Below are 23,132 nucleotides of genomic sequence, written 5' to 3'. Positions count from 1 at the left end.
CTCTGCTCACCTTCTCTGCCCGTTATGGTTTGTCTGTCCGCCCCCCCACCCCACCCCTTCTCTGCCCTGTCCTGTGTGGCTTTCCCTGTGCACGCGTGTGCCGGGCTCCAGCGGACTACATTGTGATGCAGTTTGGCCGTGTGGCAGAGGATGTGTTCACCATGGATTACAACTACCCACTGTGCGCGCTGCAGGCCTTTGCCATCGCCCTGTCCAGCTTCGACAGCAAGCTGGCCTGCGAGTAGAGGGCCCCCCTGTGCCCTTTGGGGTTGTCCAGCCTGGAGTGGAGCTGCCTGCCTGCAGAGACAGCCCTGCTTACCCTCTCTCTGTACATAGGCCTCCCGCCAGATGAACCTTCAGCTCTCAGTGGCTCCCTGGCCCAGCCGGCTCAGACCGGACTCCTGCCTCCACTGTGGAGACAGGACCAGGTGGGGGAGGTGTGTGTGTGAGGCGCCAGCGTGAATTCTTCCTGGGCCCCAAGGTCTGTACGCACACTCCCACTCTTGAGTTAGTATCCTGCTGCAGCCGTGTTTGCCAAGCTGGGCAGCCTCTTCAGCTGGGAAGGTAGGAAGAAACAGAGGGAGAGGAAGCACAATGCAGGGCTATTGGGGCCCAGCCATCCACTCAGTCTAGGAATCAGGTGACAGCGGGTCCCCGACAGTGAAGGGCACAGTGTGGGTGTGTATGTGTGTGTTGGGTACATCGATTTTATATAGAAGGTCTAGGATCGGTTTCCAGGCCCTTTGCTAACTCCAGAGAGTCCTCTGACTGCGGAAGGGCTCAGCCAGGCTGGGAGAAGTTATGGGGGTTTGGGAAAGGAGAGTGGCAAGACCTTGTCAGGACTGCGGGGGCCCGGCTGTGCGAATTGGTTGGTGGCCCAGGGTTCCCGCCCATTTGATTTCTCTAGGTTTTCTCTGTGTGCACGGAGGCAGCAGGAGGCCAGATGTCTTAGAGGCCGGGGTCTGCGGGCCCCAGGCTCAGCATGCGGGAGGTACATGGCACAGGCTGCCTGAGGAGCTTTCTGCGGGGCGGCTCGTGCAGAATGCCCAGGAGATGCGGACGGGGCCGGGCCCCCAGCCTCAGAGGGCACTGAGGTAGGCAGGCCTGGGCCTCTAGCTGGCAGGGCAGCGGTCCTAAGCCATGGCGTGTTCCAGGAAGAAAGTCTAGCTCTAGGTGCCCTGGCCTGTGCCTCGCAGCCCCTGTGCGCAGCCTAGGTCGGGGCTGCTGAGGACTTGCGTGTGGTTCTTCTGGGGTGGGAATGGGACAGGGTGAAGAAAGGCAGGGAGTACGTTAGAACCACAAGAGAGGAGAGGTGGCAGAAGCCTAAGATGAACTAGTACAACGTGTCACTTTAGGTTAATCACATTTAGAAGATGGACTTGCACGGGTCACCTAGCTGGTCAGTGGCAGAATTCAGAACTTCCACCCCCTCGATTTCTTTGTTCCTACCATCCCCCGAGAAACTGCTCTCTCTGGTTCTCTGGCCTTCCTGGGCCCCCCGTCTCCATGCCCTCCCCCTTTTGTCTGATTGATTACAGAGACTTAGAAATGTCGGAGTTGATGTACGAAATTGAAACCGTTGTCAGAGGGAAATTAGGCCGTTTCCTGCTGAAAGCTGGCTTTTTGAACATCAGTCTGATCAGGACTGCCCAGTGTCTGGCTTCTCCCCGAGGGCAGGCCTCACCAAGGCCGTTGTGCCTTTCTCTGTTGGGGTGTGATGGGTGAGGCGTGAGTGTTCCAGGGCGGGGCCTGATCTCCACCATCCTCCTCTTCGGATGGCACCCTTGACCCTGGAGCCTTGGGAACGCTAAGCCCTTGCCTGCCATTGACCCTGGCCGAGGCTGCTTGCCCAGACGGAGGCCAGAACTCAGTGGGAAGCAAGCAGGAGTTGTTCTTCCCTTCAGCGGAGATGATGTGCTTGGAAAGGCTGCATAGAAATTTTTGGTTTAAATAAGTCCTACTTGCAACATTCGAGTGAGGCTCTGTAGTGAGGGGGAGTGCTTCTGACTTAAGTGGTAGTAGCAGTGTGTTCTCATGGCCTTAGAAGATGTCCTATGTGGAGTGTTCTAGCGGGGATCTGGGTGAGGCCCCTCTACGGGACTAGTTTCTGGACCACTCCTGGGGTCATTCTGAGGGCACTAGACTTTTTCACACTGGGGCTGGTCCACTTTTCCACAATCCCAGTTGGGCTCTTACTCTCCTGACTGGGAAGAGACCTGTTGACATTTGGGATGGTGGAAGCTAGATCTCTGAAGTCTGGTTTAAGCTGTTTCTCTGGGTCTAGGATTTTAGAGTAGAACAGGTTGATCTGAGAGGAAAGCCTGGCGCCAGTGTGGAAAAGGCAGAAACACAAGGGCAAACTCTCATACCCTGCATTCCATCGAATATGCAGGAGAGGACAAGGAGGGGTTAGGAACGTGGCTTGAGCTTCCCAGCCTAGAAGTGGGGACGGTAGCTCAGCAGCAAAACTCTGTTGGGCACAGAGTGACAAGAGCAGTTGAGTCACCTGCTCAAGACCTAGCTTCACAAGGTCTGTTCTTAAGACCCCATTCCTGGTGATGCTGGTTTTCCCTGACCACTGGCCTCCTAGCCATGGGCCCAAAGACTCAAAAAGCTGCCAGGGCCCCTGGAGCCCACGTGGGCTCAGCATCTCCCAGGGTAAGAGCTCTTGTCCTTCACACCCTCTACCCAGATGGGACTGGATGATGGAATGAGCAAGCCCTAAGGGTGGTGGGCAGCTGGGACCTCAGGCAGCTCCTTCTGTCACTGCTCCTGGGGCCACACCCTCTTCCCCCAAACAGCTCTTCTGTAGAGCTGTGATGTTCACTTCCCCACTCTTCTCCAATTCTAGCTTTTCTTTTCTTCTGGCTCCAAGGTGCTCTGTCTCTGTCTGTGTGTCTACATGTCTGTGTATATTTGGGGAAAAGGGCAATCTGTAACTCACCCACTGAGGTTTCTTACTACGATCATTGTTCTAAGGATGAGTAGGAAAGGAATAAGGATATTACGATTACCTGTGGATTTTGTTCATTCATTTCATGGTCTTTGGTCAGAAAGTAAACCTGGGAAAGTACCAGCTCTTTCTTGGGAGAAAGATTAGGAGGATACCGTCTAAGAAATTTTGGTTTTTCAGTTCCAATTTGCATTACCTGAAGAAATTGGTATGTTACATGCATGCTTTGGGATGAATTTGAACATAGTCTAGTGAATGTGCCTTAAAAATCACGACACTAGTTCAGAAGGAGCAGTTAAGGTCCAGACGCATGCTGAAGACAGGTGTTCGTTAGAATCCAGCGAGTGTGAAAATTTGGAGTCTGTGTCCTTCAGTGACAAAAAGGGCAACAAAATTGCAGAAGCTTGTGTTTGGTCTGGAAATAGAGCATTTACCTCTAAGTTTACATTTAGAGGAAATTCTAAATTTAATAAGCAGTGGTGATGATTTCAAACCTCCTAAGGACATGCTTTCCTCACAGTGGGGTCTGCAGTGAGGGGAGACGCCGGGCGGCCCGTGGCTCTGACGCAAGCACAAACCCTCTCCTGGCTGGAGTCCCTGGTGGTCCCTCACTGCGGCACACTGGCCGCCCCTCCAGCATTCTTTGCCCCAGCTGAGCTGTACCTGTGACCTCCGAGCACACTTTCCCAGAGAGCTGAAGGAGTCTGCTGTGTTGTGGGGCCCAGCACTGACCGGTAGCGGCCCCCAGGAACAGAGCAGGGGAAGGGCTCCTGTTTGTGCTGGGTCCCTTTCTGTACCTCCAGTTTGCCATCTTGCCATCTCAGGATATGGGGGGGGAGGCAGAGCAGAAGCGTGCGGATGGATTTAATTTTCTGACCACGTTGCGAGGCACGTTGGTCTTCTAGAGAGCACTAGTGCACTTACTTAGCTATGTGATTCTGAGCAAACCACGTGATCCTCCTAGGTCGTTTTCTCATCCACACACTGAGGTTAGGCTGTCACAGCTGCATAAGAATGAGGGTGAATGAAAATTGATCCTTGCTTTCATCACTACCTTTTCTGGCTCATCACTGTGCCTTTTTTCTTTCCTCAGAAACATGTCACACCCATTCCTCTCTCCCGTTCTACTGCCCCTCTCCCTTCCCCCATCAAGGTCCAGGCAGAGCTGCAGATTAGGCCAAGATCCAGAGTTTCCTAGAGTGTAATTTTGAGTGGCTTAGAAAGGGAAGCCTGACTCCGGCCTCTTTAATCCTGCAGAGTTTCAAAGGGGACTTGGTCAGGATGGGGGGCACTTCTCTTGCTGGGATTAGCCATTTAGCCAGTTTTCCTAATGCCTAGAATATGTATGTCCATTTGCACAAGATTGTCTTTTCCTATTCTGGAGTGGTCATTTTATTTTTGTTCCAAATTATCTGGAGTTTTAGACAAACTTGCAAAACTGTGCTTTTATTAAGTGACTTTTTGAATAAACTCTTTGGTATTCTTGAGCAAATGTATTTATTTACTGGTATGTGCAATGACAAAGTTGGTATTTTCCCATGTTGACATTATATATGTTGTAGAACTTAGTGTTTGTCTAAGGACAGACCATATAGCAACAAATTAAACTTGAACTGTTTCAACACTGCTGTGCACTTTTTTTTTTTTCTATAAAAGGGGAGAAAACAAACATTTCTTACCTACAAGCATATTCGTTCCGTCTGTCCTAAGAGCCTGGGGGTGGGTAGGAAGGGCTCACGGCTTGTTTGAAAATACTACTGTGTGGGCTGACGCTGTCCTCCCTGTGGCTGAGCTCGTCAGATTTAAGGCTGGGCAGAACCACACCCAGGCTGGGAAGGGCTGGATAGAAGAGACTTTCGGTTAGAGTAGTCCTCTGCAAGCATGGGCGGTTTAGTTCCTCAATATGCCCCTAGGGGCCTGGTTCTTAGGACAAAAGGAGAGCTGGTTTTAGTTTTTTACCCTAGATTTGGCGTTTTTATGTGGCCAAGATCCTGCCAAAACCACGGCCCAGCTCCTTGGCTCTGCCTCTGTGGGAAACCGCAGATGCAGGTTCTGACCAGAGGTTTTTGTTGGTTAGCGGTCAGGTGAAAGACAAATCTTTTAAACAGTCAAGGACAGGGTGACCATAGGTCCATGGCAGTCCCGGTTTATACCTATTGTCCTGGCATCATTCTAATTAAAGCTCCCTTTTCTCTTTCTCTCAAGGAGCCTTAGTTTGGACCATGAGTTATCTGATCACCCAAGCCATAGAAGGTACAGAGAGAGTGGCTCTCATAGGCCATCTCTTCTAAAGGTCCAGTATGCCTCTATTCTTCAACATGCCTTCCTCCCTGGGCCTAGTTTTTTAGAGCACGTGCACCGCTAGTCCTGGAGCTCACAAAGTGCTTTCCTTGTGCTCCTATTAGGACTAGGAAGGAGGCTCTCCTGACTGGCTCGCCCTCCTAACTTAACCAAGCACAGTCCCAGGTGATGCCCTTGTTTCCTAGGCCATTTATCCATCCCCAGAGCTAGGACTTCAGGCTCTGCGCCACAGTGCTCAAAGGTCACTGAGGACCTAGTACGTGGGGGCTGATCAAGTTCACAGCCCAGACCAGTTCTGAGAAGTGAAGACCATAAGGAAAAAGTACACATGACAAAAACCAGTCCTCTGATTTTGGTCATCCTGGGTTGTACATACACATAATTGTCATCCCTGAAGGATAAAATAATTGGGGAAAATCCACAAAGGCACTAATCTAAATGACCAAACACATAAATATTTCTGAAATATAAATATGTTAATATATCCCAGCTGTATAAGCCAACCAAGAGTGAGGGCAGTGGGAACCATCATGAGCTCTTAGTACTCCTGGCAGGAGATAGTTCCGTAAGCCAATTTCCCCCAAAGATTAACATTCAAAATAAAGAGTTGGGTTATAGGACATCTTACATACCAGCCTCATAAAAATACCTGAACATCCACATACTTCCACACTTGTCTCCGTTTTGTCCAACACCGCTCTTTCTGCCAAGAATGACTGTTCTTTTCCTTGGCCACCTGGAGAAGTTCTTAGCATGCCTAAAGATCCAACTCCCTAGTAAAGCTTCTTGGAAGTACTTTGGCAAAAATGATCTTTGTGTTCCTGCAGATTTGGGTCCACATCTCAATTACAGCGGAAAACCTCGTACAATAAAAGTAAATTAGCTACCACCTAGTGAGTGGTTAGCATGGAGGAGATGGGAGGGCCAGTGCTGTTTTAGATGCACTGATGATTCACATCTAATCCTCCTACCCACCCTGGGAGAGCTGGACTTCGACTCCCCTGTGTCAGGAGAAAGCCAAGGCTCAGGAGGCGTAAGGAGCCAACAAGAGTACAGACAGAACAGGCCGGGGTGGAATCATGACCACTATTCCTCTGCCTGCAGAATTCACAATCTTGAGCCCTTTTACAGTTAATCGTTCATTTAAAAAAAATTGGACAAGGCTCCCACACTAAGCTTTTTTGTTTCTTAAAGGTAGGAATTGAGGCTCTGTTCCTACTGCCCAGTTGTGGGCAGTGTGTGCTAAATGAATAAATGAATGAATAAGCTAGAAAGAAACACACATCTCTAATAAGGGAACCATATATACTAAGGCAAAAAAGAAGGAACCAGGGACCCAGGACTCCTTATAAATCAACCCCTTGCAGTGAAAAAAGGGAAATGACAGGGAAAATGATTTATCAAAACAGTAAAGAGCACCTACATTCTTTTTTTACCTTGAGCATTACATCTAGATCACTTCTAGTACATTTTAAAACTATACTCTCTAAAGTGAATCAAAGGTTCCACACACAGATGGATGCAATATACTTTTCCTACAGACTTAGTCTTCAATGACTTTTCTCTGTAACAAGAAACGTTAATTTCATTAATTTAAGAAATGCCTATTATTAGCTGACATGTTATCTAAATATGATCCCATAACCTTCTGACAGCAGTCTATATGCCTATATGTTTGATTTTAGCTATTTTCCTGGCATTTTGGTTGACCAGGAACAATGGAACTCCAAAAGCCCTATCGACCTTTACATCATTTTTTAGTTTTCAAGTCTTCCACATTTCATGACGAGGAATGTTCCTGGGAATGTGTCTTCTTTAAACTCTCAGGTCTTACATGTAAACTGAATTCACTCATCCTTCCTAGACAGGATACATGGGTGCCATCTTATCTCAAGAAGACAGATGACAGGGGCACCTGGGTGGCTCAGTCGTTCAGCATCTGCCTTCGGCTCAGGTCATGATCCCAGGGTCCTGGGATCGAGCCCCACATCGGGCTCCCTGCTCAGCGGGGAGCCTGCTTCTCCCTCTCCCACTCCCCGGGCTTGTGTTCCTGCTCTTGCTGTGTCTCAAATAAATAAAATATTTAAAAAAAAAAAAAAAAGACAGGTGGCACCCTTAGAAATTAGGCCTTTAGTGAGGTTAAGACTGGGAGGATTTTGACCAACCTCCTCCCCTTCCCAGCTTTCTCAAAAGACCCAGATACCTGAACATAGAATAGTCTCTTTCCCTGGGCACTGCTATAGGTTCTCTGCAACAGACACACTGCAACTTTCCTTTCGGGCTGGCACTTTGTCTATAGGTTCAGTCCTCCTCATTTCTGTTTCAATTCATGTGGTGGTAAGAACAAATTTCCCAGAGGGCACAACATTTAGAAATAGCTGTCCTTAAGTACATAGATTCTCTCCCTACCCCTCGCTCTCTGACCATCTCGTGGAGGTCCACCACCCAGCCTCCAACCTTGGCTTTGCAGGGCAAGGATTAAAATCTCTATTTAAAGCTTCCTCTGGCCACTGAAGGCCAGAGGTACAATGGTGCTTCTGGGCTGGCAGTTCTGTGAAACAGAACAGGTATAAAGGAAGCTAGAGACCCAGCAAAACCAGAGTAACAGTCCCCCAAGTGGTCTCTGGGCTCATTCACAGGTCGCTGGGAGCCTTCTGCTACTCTGGAGAAAAGCGGGTATCTGAGGCAGCAGCAGTGCTCCCCAAAAGGCCCTCGCTGTGAGGAAGGGGCTTCTTCAGTTCACACAGCAGAGTCTTACCCTGCTCTGGCCCCATCATACCCACTAACAAAATGTTCTCTTCTTGAACCCAGGGGACCACTAACCTGCGCAAGGCCCACAGAGTAAGGCGTCCTGGACTCGATAATCTTCACTTTTGCAGCCTTAAGTCCTCATCACGTGTACACTAATGTTTGGTCACAGGTAAACCACCCGCTCCTCCTAGCACGAAGTCAGACCTCTGCCCCTGAGGGCCCAACAGATCAAACATAATTCCTCAGTGGATCAACTCTCTGGTGGAAGAAAGGCATGGAGAGAGAGAGTGAAGCTGTATTGTGTTCATACTAATTGCTACGGTGTTTTACAAGGTGACAGGTGTGTGAGCACCAGGAAGGATACATGATATCCATGGTAGTGGCCTGATTAGCTAGGATATTTAAATACAGAATGAAGTTCAGGGCACAGGGCCAAGGATGAAATCAGAGAGGAGAGAAAGGTCACCTTGGAACTAGAGTAATGGATACTTCCCCAAACCAACTAAAGCAGAACCTGGGGGTTCCGCTTCCTCAGTGTGCCGCCTATATATACTTGATCAGGGCTGATGCCCAGGCCTTCATCTCTGAAGTCCTGGGGCCATACTTCTTTGGTGGTTTCCTCTTGCTCAGTGTAAGTGTCTGCACCGAATCCAGCATTCTCTGCCAAGACCGCAGGATCCTCTTCTTCATGAAAACAGCAGGAACAGGTTTGTGGCTTTGCGTCACCTGAGGTAACAGAATTCTCTTCCCCGACTCTGGGGTCAGTGGGCATTTCCCAACCCAAATGATCTGATTCTTCACCTTCCAGCACTCCCATTCTTTCAGCTAGTTCTTCAGCAGAGGGCTCCTTGGGGTCAGGGTAATCCACCAGGATTGTTTCTTGCCTACGCTTGATGCAATCTGAAAGGTCATAAATTGGGTAAGTCTCTTCAGGGTAACCTAGAGAAAAAAGTAGCACAAAGTCTTACAAGGAATGTCTCTTCAACAGAAAGTATCAGGCTCAAAGAGGCTTCTCAGGCGGCAGCCATCCTATCCCAACAAATCCATTCAAAAAATCTCTAAGATGACTCTAACAGTTCTAAAGTTTCACTTGAGTAAATTCTTAGCGATCTGGCGGACTATCCCAGTGTTTTTTGAAATACAAACCAACTCAGAAGAAAATCCCTTCTCAAGTGCAGGGTGGTTAGGGCAGAGTGGAAGTCTCGCCCCCCCTCCCCTGGTTTCTGCAGTGACTAAGATTAAACAACGTGAGCCTTCAGTTAAAAAAAAAAAAAAGTACCAAACACCAGATGGAGAGAGCATAGCTCAAGGCTAATGTTTATAATTTCTATTTGGATCCATTTCCAAATCTTCCTGCGGTGGGGGGGGGGGGGGGGGGCGGGTGGGAAGGGGGAGAGAAGGAAGACTAAGCTCTTTGGGAAAAAAAAAAAAAAAAAAACAAACACCACCACGAAGGCTTCGACTAATCGAAACAACTGAAACGGCTTGCGAGTGTCAGAAAGAGAGAACCCCTTCAGCAAGACATGCCCAAGATCCCAAAGGACAAGCACTGTGTTTTCACAAGACAGAATTCCCATTGTTGGCTTCTTCGTCTCCACAAAATGGAACAAAAGATGACAACAAACCAGTAAACAAAATGAGTAATACTGGTACTGAATCCCAGCTATGATAATGAGAAAAGAAGAAATACTGCCAAATTAAAGAATGAACTGAAATAAATCTGTGTCCGCCAAGCTGTGCTGGAACAGCAGATGGGCCTCACCCGAGCTCGTACGCCGGCGCGGGCGCGTCAGCCGTGCGCCCTACACGATGCGAGAAGCCGGCGAATCCAAAATCCATTTGCACATTATGATAATTGGCAAATTCAACCCTAATGCAAACCACTTTTTGCCTGCAGATTCTGAAAAGCAGGGGTCTTTTTTGATGCAGTGTAGAGTGTGGAGAGACCTATTTTAACAACATTTACTGTTTTTTTTTTTTTCTGATTATAAAAGTCATACAAACTCACTACAGAAAATTTTTAAAAACACAGGCAACTTTAAAAAAAACACAAGTCACCCAGAATCCTACCACTGATAATAATCTGTTGTGTTACTTCTGGCCTTTTTATCATGTATAAACATACTGTGTGTAAAATGTAATATTCTGATTTTTTCATTCAGCATTCTATCGTGAGCTGCAAAACATCCCATCATACAGCTACATAACGGACACGACTGGCCGAGCCTCTTCTGTAAGACATGTAGGTTCTTTCCAATTTCCCCTTATTATAAGTAACTTGGCAGTTAGGATCTCTGAATAGAAGTCTATGTCCACTTCCCTATTTCTTTAAGATAGCCCGCTAGAAATGTGAGAACTAAAGGGATTAGACATTTTCCAAGCCTGTTTTTACACTCCACCAAATGGCTTTCCAGAAGAATGTATATTTTCCGTCCTACCGGTGACATAAAAACTTGTCCCTCTGATCACATCCTCGTCATCACTGCCAGTGGCATGTGAAGCAGTGTCAGTCCGCTGGCTTAACTCACTGTGGATGGAATGCGAGGTCAAACAGCCTAGCCACCTGAGGCCCTCACAGCCTCCCTGGTCAAGGGCAGGGGCTGGAGAAACATACTTGCTAATCAGCTCCCAGCCACTGAATACTTAAGAGAAGTCCATTTTCTGGCATGTTCCTGCCTTCTCCACACCTAGGACAAAGCTTACCTTTGGAGTTCCATGGCTATCTGCTTTGGGTTAAGAGGGGAAGGCCTGCTAAGGAAAACCAAATAGAGGCTCACAAACGGGCTGCTCAGGTAGCGCACTATCAGCCAACATCGCTGGTTATTCAAGAACTTCATTAAAAATATGAGCAAGCTATAAAACTCATTGATCCTATGAGGAAGTCAGCAGGGGAACCAAACTAAGCAAACTATGTAAACAGCCCCTAAAAAAACAAAAAAACAAAAAACAAAAAAAACAACAGTCAATGGTGCAAACAAGAGTTAATATCAACTTGTAACCGATACTCCCAGTAATATTCAAAATACTACTGCACTGATAAAACCAATCAGACTTCAATATAAAAAGGGGAGCAAACAGGAAATAAGAGCTTTTAGAAATAGAAAATATTTAAACTTGAGAAAGGGAGAATATAGATTAAGACGGACAGGGCTAAAAGCCAAATTAGTATATTAGAAGTCAAAGTATAGAAATTCTTCTATGACAAAGGTAAAAATGACAAAGAAATGGAAATTGTGAGAAAAAAAAAATATAGGCTGCATTGAAAACTGATCCAGGACATCCAATCTCCAAATTATTGGAATTCCGGAATGAGGGCAGAGTAGGTTAAATGGAAGCAATAAGCAAAAAAAAGGTTATAAAAGAAAATATCATTTAGCTGAAGAAAGATTCAAGTCTTCAGATGGAAAAGAGTCACTAAATGCTAGGCAAAAATACTATGAAAAATTCACATACTCACACACTCAGATATATGCCAATGAACCTGCCCAAATTCAAATGTTTAAGTATTAAAAGATTATACGTTTCCAGCCAGAAAACTAAAAACAGACTGCCTATTGAGAAAAAGAATCAGACTGTGATAAGATTTCTCATTTTCAACATCAAATGAAAGCTAATACAGCAAAGTTTTCAGACTTACAAAGAAAAATGGCATGATCAAATAATTATTTGTATAAAGGTGAAAAATGGTATGTGTAGATATCCAAGTACTCAGAAAATACACCAATCTATAAGGGGGTGAGTGGGTAGGGGGTGGAGGTACTTAAGAATTCTGACAAATACAAAAAAAATTTAAAAATCTGAGAAAGAATATACTGTATATGAGAAAGCGGTAAACAATGAATCAATAAGAATTATCAATGTAAACGGTTAGAAATTTAGTGCCATTGTTGAAATACTTAAAATAGGCTAATATATTTGAAAGTTAATATCACTTGGAGCTAAAATTCTATATAATTTCAACACCACCTAAGAGGAAGACAGAAAATAAACATGATAAAGATTTAACCTTATATAACAAGGTTATATAAAAAGATTTGCAATTTAGAGGAGAAAATGCCAATTTTCCTTTCTTTGATTACTAGAAAGATTGAAATACTTTCTAGTGTTTTGTAGCAAGGTGCATTTTTTGTTCTGTGTACTGCTTACACAGGGGGATATCAGTTTTATAAATTGTAGAACACTTTATATATTAAAGGTATCAACTTCTTTTCAGTCATTTGTCACGAATACTTTTTCTAGTTTAGTGTTGGCTTTAAATTGTGTGGTATTCTCTAATCTAAGTAAAGGTTTTACATATTGAGGCTACATTAACTTTCCCTTACAATTTTCTTCATTGCTTTTAAAAAAATTTAATTGCAGGGGTGCCCGGGTGGCTCAGTCAGTTAAGTGTCTGCCTTCGGCTCAGGTCATGATCCCAGGGTCCTGGGATCAAGCCCCACACTGGGCTCTCTGCTCAGCAGGGAGCCTGCTTCTCCCTCTCCCTACCACTTTGCCTACTTGTGATCTCTCTGTGTCAAAAAAAATATTGCAGATTCACATGTTGTTGTAAAAAAAAAAACAAAAAAACCCAGAAATCCCACGTACCCTTTACCCAGTTTCTCCCAATGGTAATATCTTGCTAAAATATATGACAGTACACAACCAGGATATTATTATTGATAGAGTCAATATACAGAACATTCCTATCATCACAAGGATCCCTTATGCCCTTTATTTGCCACACCTATTCCCTCCTGCCTCTATTTCCTCCTTAACCTCTGACAACTACCAGTCTGTTCTCCATTTCTATAATTTTACCATTTCAATAAAGTTATATAATTGCACAGTATGGAACCTTTTGGAATTAGACTTTTTCATTCAGTATAATTATCTGGAAATTCATCCAGGTTGTTGCATGTATCAATTTCTTTTTATTGCTGAGTAGTATACCAAAGTATCAATGTACCACAGTTTTGTAACCATTTACCTGTTGAAGGATGTTTGGGTTGTTTGCAGTTTGGGGTGACTACAAATAAAGCTGCCATAAATATTCATGTATAAGTTTTATGTGAATTTAAGTCTTAAGTTCTGTGATACGTGCCCAGGAGTGCAACTGCCAGGTTGTAGAGTAGTTGAAGATTTATGAAACTGCCAAAATGTTTTGCAGAGTAAGTGTACATCCCCACCACCAATGTATGAGTGGATCTAGTTTCTCCATATCCTTGCCAGCATTTGGTGTTGTTACTGTTTTTTATTTTAGCCATTCTGATAGATGTGTAGTGGTTATTTCATTGTGATTTTAATCTGTATTTCCCTAGTGGCTAATGATGTTTAACATCTTTTTGTGTGCTTATTTGCCATCTGTATGTCTTCTTTGGTGAAAGTCTGTTCGTATCTTTTGCCCATTTCCTAATTGGATTGTTTTTTACTGTTGAGTTTTGAGAGTTTTTTTTTTTTAAAGATTTTATTTGAGTGAGAGCAAGCATGAGCGGGGAGGGGGGGCGGTGGGCAGAGGGAGAGGGAGAATCAGACTCCCCGCTGAGCCGGGGAGCCCTGACTCAGGGGCTCAATCCCAGGACCCTGGGATCATGACCCAAGCCGAAGGCAGATGCCTCACCGACAATGAGCCACCCAGGCATCCCGAGAGTTCTTTTTTTTTTTTTTTTTTAATTTATTTATTCATGAGAGTCAGAGAGAGATAGAGAGAGGCAGCGGCAGAGGGAGAAGCAGGCTCCCCGCCTAGCAGGGAGCCCGATGCGGGACTCGATCCCAGGACCCTGGGATCATGACCTGAGCCGAAGGCAGACGCTTAACCATCTGAGCCACCCAGGCGCCTCCGAGAGTTCTTATATACTCTAGATATAAGTCCTTTGTTGGATAGGTGATTTGCAAATATTTTCTCCCACTGTGTAGCTTGTCTTTTCATTATCTTAACAGGGTTTTTGCAGAGCAAAAGTTTTAGATTTTGATGACCTCCAATCTATCAATTTTTCCTTTTATGAATTGTGTTTATGATGTCAAATTTAAGAACTCTTTAACCCCAGATCCCCAAGATTTTCTATACATTTTTCAAAAAAGGTTTATAGCTGGGCACCTGGGTGGCTCAGTCGTTAAGTGGCTGCCTTCAGCTCAGGTCATGGTCCCAGGGTCCTGGGATCAAGCCCCGCATCGGGCTCCCTGCTTGGCGGGAAGCCTGCTTCTCCCTCTCCCACTCCCCCTGCTTGTGTTCCCTCTCTCACTGTCTGTCTCTCTGTGTCAAATAAATAAATAAAATCTTTAAAAAAAAGTTTATAGTTTTACCATTTATGTTCATGATCTATTTTTAGTTAATTTTTGTGTAATATGTAGAACTTAGTTCGAGGCTTATTATTTTTTGCTATAGATATCCAACTGCTAGAGCACCATTTGTTAAAAAGGCTATCAAAACTGCTTTTGTATCTTTGTCAAGAATCAGTTGTACATGTTTGTATGGTTTTGGGTTCTCGGTTTTATTCCTTTGATCTATGGGTCTATTCCTATACCAATATCACACAGTTTTGATTGTTAGCTATATAGTAAGTCTTGGAATCAAGTAAACTTAACTCCTCCTGCTTTTTTTTTTTTTATTTTTTTTTATTTTTTTTTTTAAAGATTTTATTTATTTATTTGAGAGAGAGAATGAGATAGAGAGAGAGAGCATGAGAGGAGGGAGGGTCAGAGGGCAAAGCAGGCTCCCCACTGAGCAAGGAGCCCGATGCGGGACTCGATCCCGGGACTCCAGGATCATGACCTGAGCTGAAGGCAGTGGCTTAACCAACTGAGCCACCCAGGCGCCCTAACTCCTCCTGCTTTTATAAAATTTTTTAATTATTCTATTTTCTCTGCCCCTCCATATATATTTTAGAATAATCTTGTCTGTATCTACAAAAAAATCTTGCTGAGATTTTGATAGGGGTTGCATTAACGCATTTGTCAATGTGGGAATGGATATTTGTATTATGTTGAGTTTTCCAATATATGAACATGATAGATCTCCCCCTTTATTTACACCTTTGATTTCTTTCATCAGTGTTGTATAGTTTTCAGCACACAAGTCCTGTACATGTTTTGCTAAATTTACACCTAAGTCTTTCATTTTTTGGTAAAAATTTTGATACCAAATTTAAAATTGCTATCAACATGTTCATTGCTAATATGTAGAAATATAATGATTTTTGTCTGTTTATCTTGTATCCTACAACCTTGCTGAACACACTCTGGGAGTGCTGTTGTTGTTAAGTAGGCTCCAGGCCCAGCGTGGAGCCCAACATGGCGCTTGAACTCATGACCCTGAGATCAAGACCTGAGCTGAGATCAAGAGTTGGACACTTAACTGACTGAGCCACCCAGGTGCCCCAACTCTGGGAGTTGGGGTTTTCTACATAGGCAATCATGTAATCTGCTAAGAGGAGCAGTTTTCTTTCTTCCTTTTTAATCTGTAGGCCTTTTATTTCCTTTACTTGCCTTACTGCACTACCTATAATTTTTTTTTTTTTTTTAAAGATTTTATTTATTTATTTGAGAGAGAGAGAATGAGAGACAGAGAGCACGAGAGGGAAGAGGGCAGAGGGAGAAGCAGACCCCCTGCTGAGCAGGGAGCCCGATGTGGGACTCGATCCCGGGACTCCAGGATCATGACCTGAGCCGAAGGCAGTCGCTTAACCAACTGAGCCACCCAGGCGCCCTGCACTACCTATAATTTTTAGTATTATGCTGAATAAGAGTAGTCACCCTTGCCTTTGACTATTAAATATAATGTTAGCTGTAGGTTTCTGTAGATTCTCTTTATCAAATTGATGAAATTCACCTCTATTCCTATTTTTCTCAGAGTTTTTATTATGAACGGGTCTTGCATTGCTTTTATGCTCAAGAAATCCTTTCCTGCTAAAGAGCCAGTACATATTTGCAACAATTTTTTCTACTCTTTAAAGGTTCCTCTTCTCCATCCCTAACTACTTAATATATCTGGAATTATTTCATTGTTAAATGTGCAGGCTCTTACTTCTGCTCAAGCAATGATGGAAACATGGGGACCCCTTTCTTTAAACAGCCAGAAAACCAAATGAAATACAGGCAGCACCAATTTTCAAACATTAATAGGCAGTATAGCATGATCCCTGAGAAAAGGGAAACAGAGTCCAGTGGTCCCACTAAGTTGGGAAGACAGACTAGAATTTAGGAAGGCCAGGGCAGCTAGAATTTACAGGGAAGAATACTAGAAAGAAGCTTTGTAGAAAAAGAGCTTCAGGGATCTTCAGAGAGAACTCTTCATGTTTTTAGCTGAGTTCTGATCTGTGCATATATGTGGAAGAACTACCCAAGGCCAGGAAAAGAACTACTGAAAGCATTAGGCCTAAACATTTTCTTGGCACTCATACATAGCTGGGAATAGTTCATGTTCCTGCCAGCCAGAGTAGAAAAACATTGCAGAGCATCAGACAGAATCCTAAGAAGGGTACTGCCTAGTATACTAGTGGGGCTAAATTAGAGTAAAGGCTGCTCTGGACCCATTCTCACAAATCTTAAAAACAAGCCTTAAAGGAATCCAACTCATTTCTGGTAACTTAACTGTGTGTTAATAAGAAGTCCAGCAACTATTTAAAGTACTAAAACAAAAATCCAGAATCCAATAATATAAAAGTAATATCCATCATCCAGTCAAAATTTACCAGGCATGTAAAAAGGGCATGAAATTAGGGCCCACAGCAAGGAGAAAAATTAATCACTAGAAATAGACCCAGAAGATAAGATCAGCAGCTAAGACTGTTAAAGAAGCTAGTACAAATATGCCTCATATTTTAAAGAAGGTATAAGAATATGAGAAATGAAATATTTAAGAAATGAAAGACTTAAAAAAGACCCAAATAGAACTTCTAGAAATGACAATACAATATCTGAATTAAAAATACATTAAATGAGGGGCGCCTGGGTGGCTCAGTCGTTAAGCATCTGCCTTCGGCTCAGGTCATGATCCCGGGGTCCTGGGATCGAGCCCTGCATCGGGCTCCCTGCTCAGCAGGAAGCCTGCTTCTCCCTCTCCCACTCCCCCTGCTTGTGTTCCCTTTCTCACTGTGTCTCTCTGTCAAATAAATAAATAAAATCTTTAAAAAAAAAATACATTAAATGAGACTAGGAACAGATCATATACTACTAAAGAAAAGATTAACAAACTTAAAGGCACAGTGAGAAAAATTATCCAAAATTTAGCATGGCATGAATAAAAGAACAGTTTATGTACAACCTATAAGGCAATTTCAAAGGTCTAACAAATGTGCAACTGGAGAATCAGAAGTGGTGAGGAGGAAGACAGAAAGAGAAAAAGAGAAAGAGATATCATTAATAAAATAATGGCCAAAGTGGTTGGGGGGAGGGGAAATCAAAGATCAAGGCTCCCACCTTGAGAAACTGGAAAAAGAAACTGCAAATTAAGCCAAAAGTAAGCAGAAGGAAGGAAACAGAACAGAAATCAAGGAAATAGGAAACAGAAACCAAAATACAGTTCTTTGAAAAGATATAAATTTCCGGCCAGTCTGATCAGGAAAAAATTTAGAGAAAGAACAAATTACCAGTATCAGAAACAGAAGAGAGAACATCCCTATACATTACATACATTAAATGAATATAAACAACTTTATACTAATAAATTTGACCATTTAGATGAAATACATAAATTCCTTGAAAGAAACAAGCTATCAAAGCTCATTCAAGAAGAAATAATCTGAATAGCACTGTATCTGTTAAAGAAATTCAATTTGTAGTTAATAAACTCTTACCAATAAGAAAACTCTAGGCCCTGATGGTATCGCTGGAAAATTCCGTATTTAAGAAAAAGATAGCAATTCTATACAAAGTCTTCCAGAAAATGTAAGAAACACATTGCAATGCATTACCATGAAATCAAAACCAAAAAGATGACAAGAAAGCAAAGCACAAACCAATATCCCTCATAAACACAAAAATAAAAAGTCCTTAGCAAATTGATCCTAGCCATATAGAAGAACCATAACAAAGTAGTTTATCCCAGGAATGTAAAGTTGTTTAAATATTAAAAAAATAAAAAAAAATCAATGTAATTCACTAGATTAACAGATGAAAGCAAAAATATGATCTCAGTTAACAAAAGGCATTCCCCAAAATTAAATATCCATTTGTGATTAAAAACTTTCAGCAAGGGTGCCTGGGTGGCTCCGTCTGTTAAGCGTCTGCCTTCAGCTTAGGTCATGATCCCAGAGTCCCGGCTGAGCCCCACATCAGGCTCCCTGCTCAGCGGGGAGTCTGCTTCTCCCTCTGCCCCTCACCCTACTCATGTTCTCTCTCTCTCAAATAAATAAAATCTTTAAAAACAAAACAAAAAAACCTCTCAGCAAAGTAACACTAGGAGGAAGCTTCCTCAACCTGAAAAAGAGCATCCATGAAAAACCAACAGCTCATATCACACTAATGGAGAACATGTGAGTACTTCCCTCTAATATCAGGAAAGCAAGGATGCTTGCCCTCACCACTTCTATTCAGTATTGTGCTAGAGTTTCTGACCAATGCAATAAGGCAAGAAAAATAAAAGACATATAGATTGGAAAGTTAGAAGTAAAGCTGTCTATTCACAGTTTGATTCTCTATGTAGAAAATTCTATGAAATTTAATCCTAAGAAATCTAAAGAAAAAAAATCTACTAGAACTAAGTGTGTTTAGAAAGGTGATAGGAAATGAGGTCAGAATACAAAAATCAATTGTATTTCTATATAGTAACAAGCAATTAGAAATTTTAAAATAAACACATTATCTTCAAAAATATGAAATATTTAAGCATAAGTTTATAAAACATGTACAAGACCTATATACTGAAAACTATAAACTCTGCTGAAAAATTAAAGATCTAATAAATGATGAGATATAAAATGTTCATGTACTGGAAGATTCAATATTGCTATGATGTTAATTCTTCCAAATTGATCTAAAGGTTCAATATGATGCCAATCAGAATCCCACTGGGCTTTTTCATAGATAGTGACATACTGATTCTACATTTATGTGAAAATATGAAGGGCCTGGAATAACCAAAATAATTTTGAAATAAAAGGGAAAAAAACAAGTTGAATTTGCGCTACCTGATTTCAAGACTTAATATATAGACACAGTGATAAAGACATTGTGATACTGGTATAAGTATAGACATGATTTCACTTATATGTGAAATTTAAGAAACAAAACAGAAAAAAAGAGAAACAGGGGCACCTGTGTGGCTCACCTGGTTAAGCGTCTGCCTTTGGCTCAGGTCATGATCTTGGGGTTCTGGGATCAAGTCCCACATCGGGCTCCTTGCTCAGCGGGGAGTCTGCTTCTCCCTATCCCTCTACCCTCCCCTGCTCTCTTTCTCTGTCCCTCAAATAATAAACTTAAAACAAACAAACAAACAAACCCAGACTCTTAAATATAGAGAACAAATTGGTGGTTGCCAGAAAGGTGGGTGGGGGATAGATGAAACAGGTAAAGGGAATTAAGAGTCATCACTTATCATGATGAGCACTGAGTAATGTATAGAATTGTTGAATCATTATACTGTACACCTGCAACTAATAATACTGTATGTTAATTATACTTGAATAAAAAATTTTTAAAAAGAGAGGATCCAGAATAGACCCATACATACACGGTCAACTGATTTTCAACCAACATGCCAAAGTAATTAAATGTTCCAAAATAAGTGGGAATAACTGGATATCAACATGGAAAAAAATTAACCTCAGTCCTAATGCCTCACACCATATATAAAAACTAGCTCAAAATGGCTTATATGCCTAAATGTAAGCTAAAACTATAACACTTCTAGAAGAAGAAAACATAAGAGTCAGGCAAACCTTGAGTTAGGTAAAGATCATAAAAGAAAAATGATAAACTGAACTTTATCAAAATAAAAACTTCTGCTCTTTGAACGATGCCACTAAGAAAATAAAAGGGGAAGCCACAGTTTAGGAGAAAATATTTGTAAAATACCTAACTGATAATAAACCTATATCCAGAATATATAAAGAACTCTTGTAACTCAATAAAAACAAAATCAACCCAATTAAAAAATTGGCAAACAATGTTAACAGACACTTTACTAAAGATACACAGATGGCAAATACATTAAGAAATGTTCATCGTTATTAGTCACTGGGGAAATGCAAATTAAAGTCACAACTGAGATACCACTATACACTCACTAGAATGGCTAAAAGTAAAAAGGCTGACAATATCAAGTGTTACCAAGGATGTGGAGTAACTACAATACTCCTACATCACTGGCAGAAGGCAAAATGGCAAAGCCACTTTGGAAAACAGGTTGACAGTTTCTAAAAATGTTGAACATACACTTAACATAAAAGCCCAGAGATAAATCTCATTCCTAGGATATACCCAAAAGAAATAAAAATATATGTTCAAACAAAGATGTGTATGCAAGTTCATAGCAGCTTGATTCATAAGATCTCAAAGCTGGAGACAACCCAAATGTTCCTAAACTAGTGAATAGAAAAACAAACAACAGTATATCCATGTATCAGAATACTACTCAGCAATTAAAAAAAAAAATACTGATACATTCAACACATGACTCTCAAAAGCATTATGCTAAATTAAAGCCAGAAACAAAAGAGCATGTGCAATATGGTCCATTTATATAGAAAACTATAGGGACAGAAAGTGGTTACATTGTGTCAGGGCAGTTGAAGGGATTCCCTCCAAAGGGGAAGGGAACTTTCTGAGAGGACGGAAACATCCTAGATCATGACTGTGGTATAATTATACCACTCTACACATTTGTCAAAACTTATCTAACCAGACACTTACAACTGGTGAATTTTATTATATATACATTATATTTTAAAAAATTTTTAAGATCTCTTTTCTGGGCTGACAGCTAACCAAGGAATGACAAGACACTGTTTACCTTCCCAGTCCTCCATGTAAGGGGCCTCCTCAGCTTCTTTCTCTGGAGTGGGCCTGTCAGTGAATTTTCCTTCTTTCATGACCTTGGTGATTTCTCGGAGCTGATGCAGCAACCGTTTTTCTTGGTCAGAAGTCACAGTCTGTGCTCTGCTTAGAGATATCAGACAACCCAGGCATTTAATGGTAAATGAACTCCTGGGCAATGAATATAGACATCACTATGATCTGTCTGGATCCTAGAATAGGAAGTCCAACAGCAGCAGGTAAATATTCTAGAAATTGGTCCTGGAAATGCATTGCTGATAACTAGATATGTTAGTTCAATGTTCTGATTGATTTTATAAATGGGGAAACTAAGGCCTAGAAAAGATCAAGTGATTGCCCAAGGTCCCACAATGAATTAAGGCCAATACTGGGACCAGACCCCAGATGTTTCAGCTTTCAGTTCAGTGTTCTTTCAGTATACCTCACTGCCCTCATTCTCTAATCTCTAAGAAATTTCACTGTTACTCTTATTACCCATTTACTATAAGCCACTTTTCTCCAAAGCAAGGTCATCAAAAGAAAATGTGCTGAGTCATTAGACTCAACTAGGGAAAAATATCCTACTAGCCCAACCCTGGAATCACTAGGCTGCATATATTTATGCAGAAATAAAGATACATCCAAAAATTTCAGAGCTGGATCATTCTGACAAATCAGTCATCGAGACCAGAGAAACTGAGGCCCACAGAGGGGAAATTCTACATTTATTCCTACTGCTAGTTAATGCCATCACTTGAACTACAACTAAAGTCTTCTGACTTCTGATAGCATTCTATGCAATTCTTAAAGCACAATGCTCAAGTTCCACTTTAGAAAACCTGGGTTTGAGTCCCAATTTAGCTGGATAACACTGGGCAGATGTGTACAAAAATAAGATGAGGCTCAAGATTAATAGTAGGACAATTTTCTTTGAGATGGAAGCATTGCATCACACTCATAGGCAGACAAAGTCCTACTCAGAAGACTGAAAACTAGTTTGGAACCAGTTTTACCTAGTGGCAGGATTTAACAGAGACTACTTATTCTCCTCTTAAAAATGCAAAACATTTGAAGGCAATATAAATTCATGAAGGAAAAATGACCTTTAATATAGCCTCACAGAGGTGCCATCAATTTTTTCTAATCAGCCAGTCTCCAGCCTGTGTTCCTTTTTATGCTTAGTCTAACAAACTTTAGCCTTAATGACCAGCAGGGGAAAAAAGTGTTCCTCCCTCCAATGTTAAGATAGTTAAGTGAGGAAAATGAAGGTGCAACATTTCCACAGACCTCAGTGGGAAGAAAACAGAAGCACCATGAGCTCCACTTCTTCCACACTAAAGGGCCTCAAAGCCATGAACTGAAGAAGCCTGTCTGTCCCACACTCAGTTAAATCTTACATGTAGCAGGCCTCTTACAGCTCTAGTCTTCCTATCAAGTCAGGAGTCCTGACTTGTCACAACTGCTCATCTGCTCTATAGAACTCCTAATTCTTACTATTACAACAACCCACTTTGTGGGGGGCTTCTGACTCAGCTAGGGCACCTTTTTAGCTAGAAAAGCCTATTTGCTAGAATCCAAAATATGGAAAGAACTTATAAAACTCAACACCCAAAAAACAAATAACCCAGTCAAAAAATAGAAAAAATGCCTATTAATGTCTTCTGTCCAAGACCATGTACAGACAGCCAACAGGCACATGAAAAGATGATCCAACATCACTCATTACCAGGGAAATGCAAATCAAAACTACAATGAGATATCACCCCACACCTGTCAGAATAGCTAAAAATCAACAACAGAAGAAACAACAGGTGTTGGCGAGGCTGTGGAAAAAGGGAAACCCTCTTACACCGTTGCTGGGAACACAAATTGGTGCAGCCACTCTGAAAAACAGTATGGAGGTTCCTCAAAAAGTTAAAAATAGAGCTACCCTACGACCCAGCAATTGTACTACTGGGTATTTACCCAAAGGATACAAAAACACTGATTCAAAGGGGTACATGCACCCCAGTGTTTATGGCAGCATTATCAACAATAGCCAAACTATGGAAAAGAGCCCAAATATCCATCGACTGATGAATGGGTAAAGATGTGCTATACATATACAATGGATTATTACTCAGCCATAAAAAAGAATGAAATCTTGCCATTTATAATGACATGGATGGAGCTAGAGAGT

At 42.3% G+C, this 23,132-nt stretch overlaps 2 protein-coding genes across 11 annotated transcripts in view; one reads left to right on the top strand and one right to left on the bottom strand.

Moving 5' to 3' along the window:
- Window positions 1-4,577, top strand: part of TUB (TUB bipartite transcription factor) — an 84,111-nt gene extending 79,534 nt beyond the window's left edge. For all 4 annotated transcript variants that reach the window (XM_078058436.1, XM_036101535.2, XM_078058437.1 and 1 more), the window contains one exon: window positions 112-4,577. In XM_078058436.1, coding sequence (XP_077914562.1) covers window positions 112-245 — 134 coding nt within the window. In that variant the 3' untranslated portion in view covers window positions 246-4,577. The remainder of the gene's footprint in view (window positions 1-111) is intronic.
- Window positions 4,384-23,132, bottom strand: part of RIC3 (RIC3 acetylcholine receptor chaperone) — a 60,287-nt gene continuing 41,538 nt past the window's right edge. For 2 of the 7 annotated variants that reach the window (XM_036101539.2, XM_036101545.2), the window contains 2 exons: window positions 20,931-21,079; window positions 4,384-8,944 (listed from right to left, as the gene is read on the bottom strand). In XM_036101539.2, coding sequence (XP_035957432.1) covers window positions 8,508-8,944; window positions 20,931-21,079 — 586 coding nt within the window. In that variant the 3' untranslated portion in view covers window positions 4,384-8,507. The remainder of the gene's footprint in view (window positions 8,945-20,930; window positions 21,080-23,132) is intronic. The other 5 variants (XM_036101541.2, XM_036101540.2, XM_036101544.2 and 2 more) reach the window with 5 other exon arrangements.

Source organism: Halichoerus grypus, chromosome 11, assembly GCF_964656455.1.
Source record: "Halichoerus grypus chromosome 11, mHalGry1.hap1.1, whole genome shotgun sequence".
NCBI lineage: Eukaryota > Metazoa > Chordata > Mammalia > Carnivora > Phocidae > Halichoerus > Halichoerus grypus.
The sequence above is the reverse complement of the archived record's forward strand: the minus strand, read 5'-3'. Positions and strand labels throughout refer to the sequence as shown.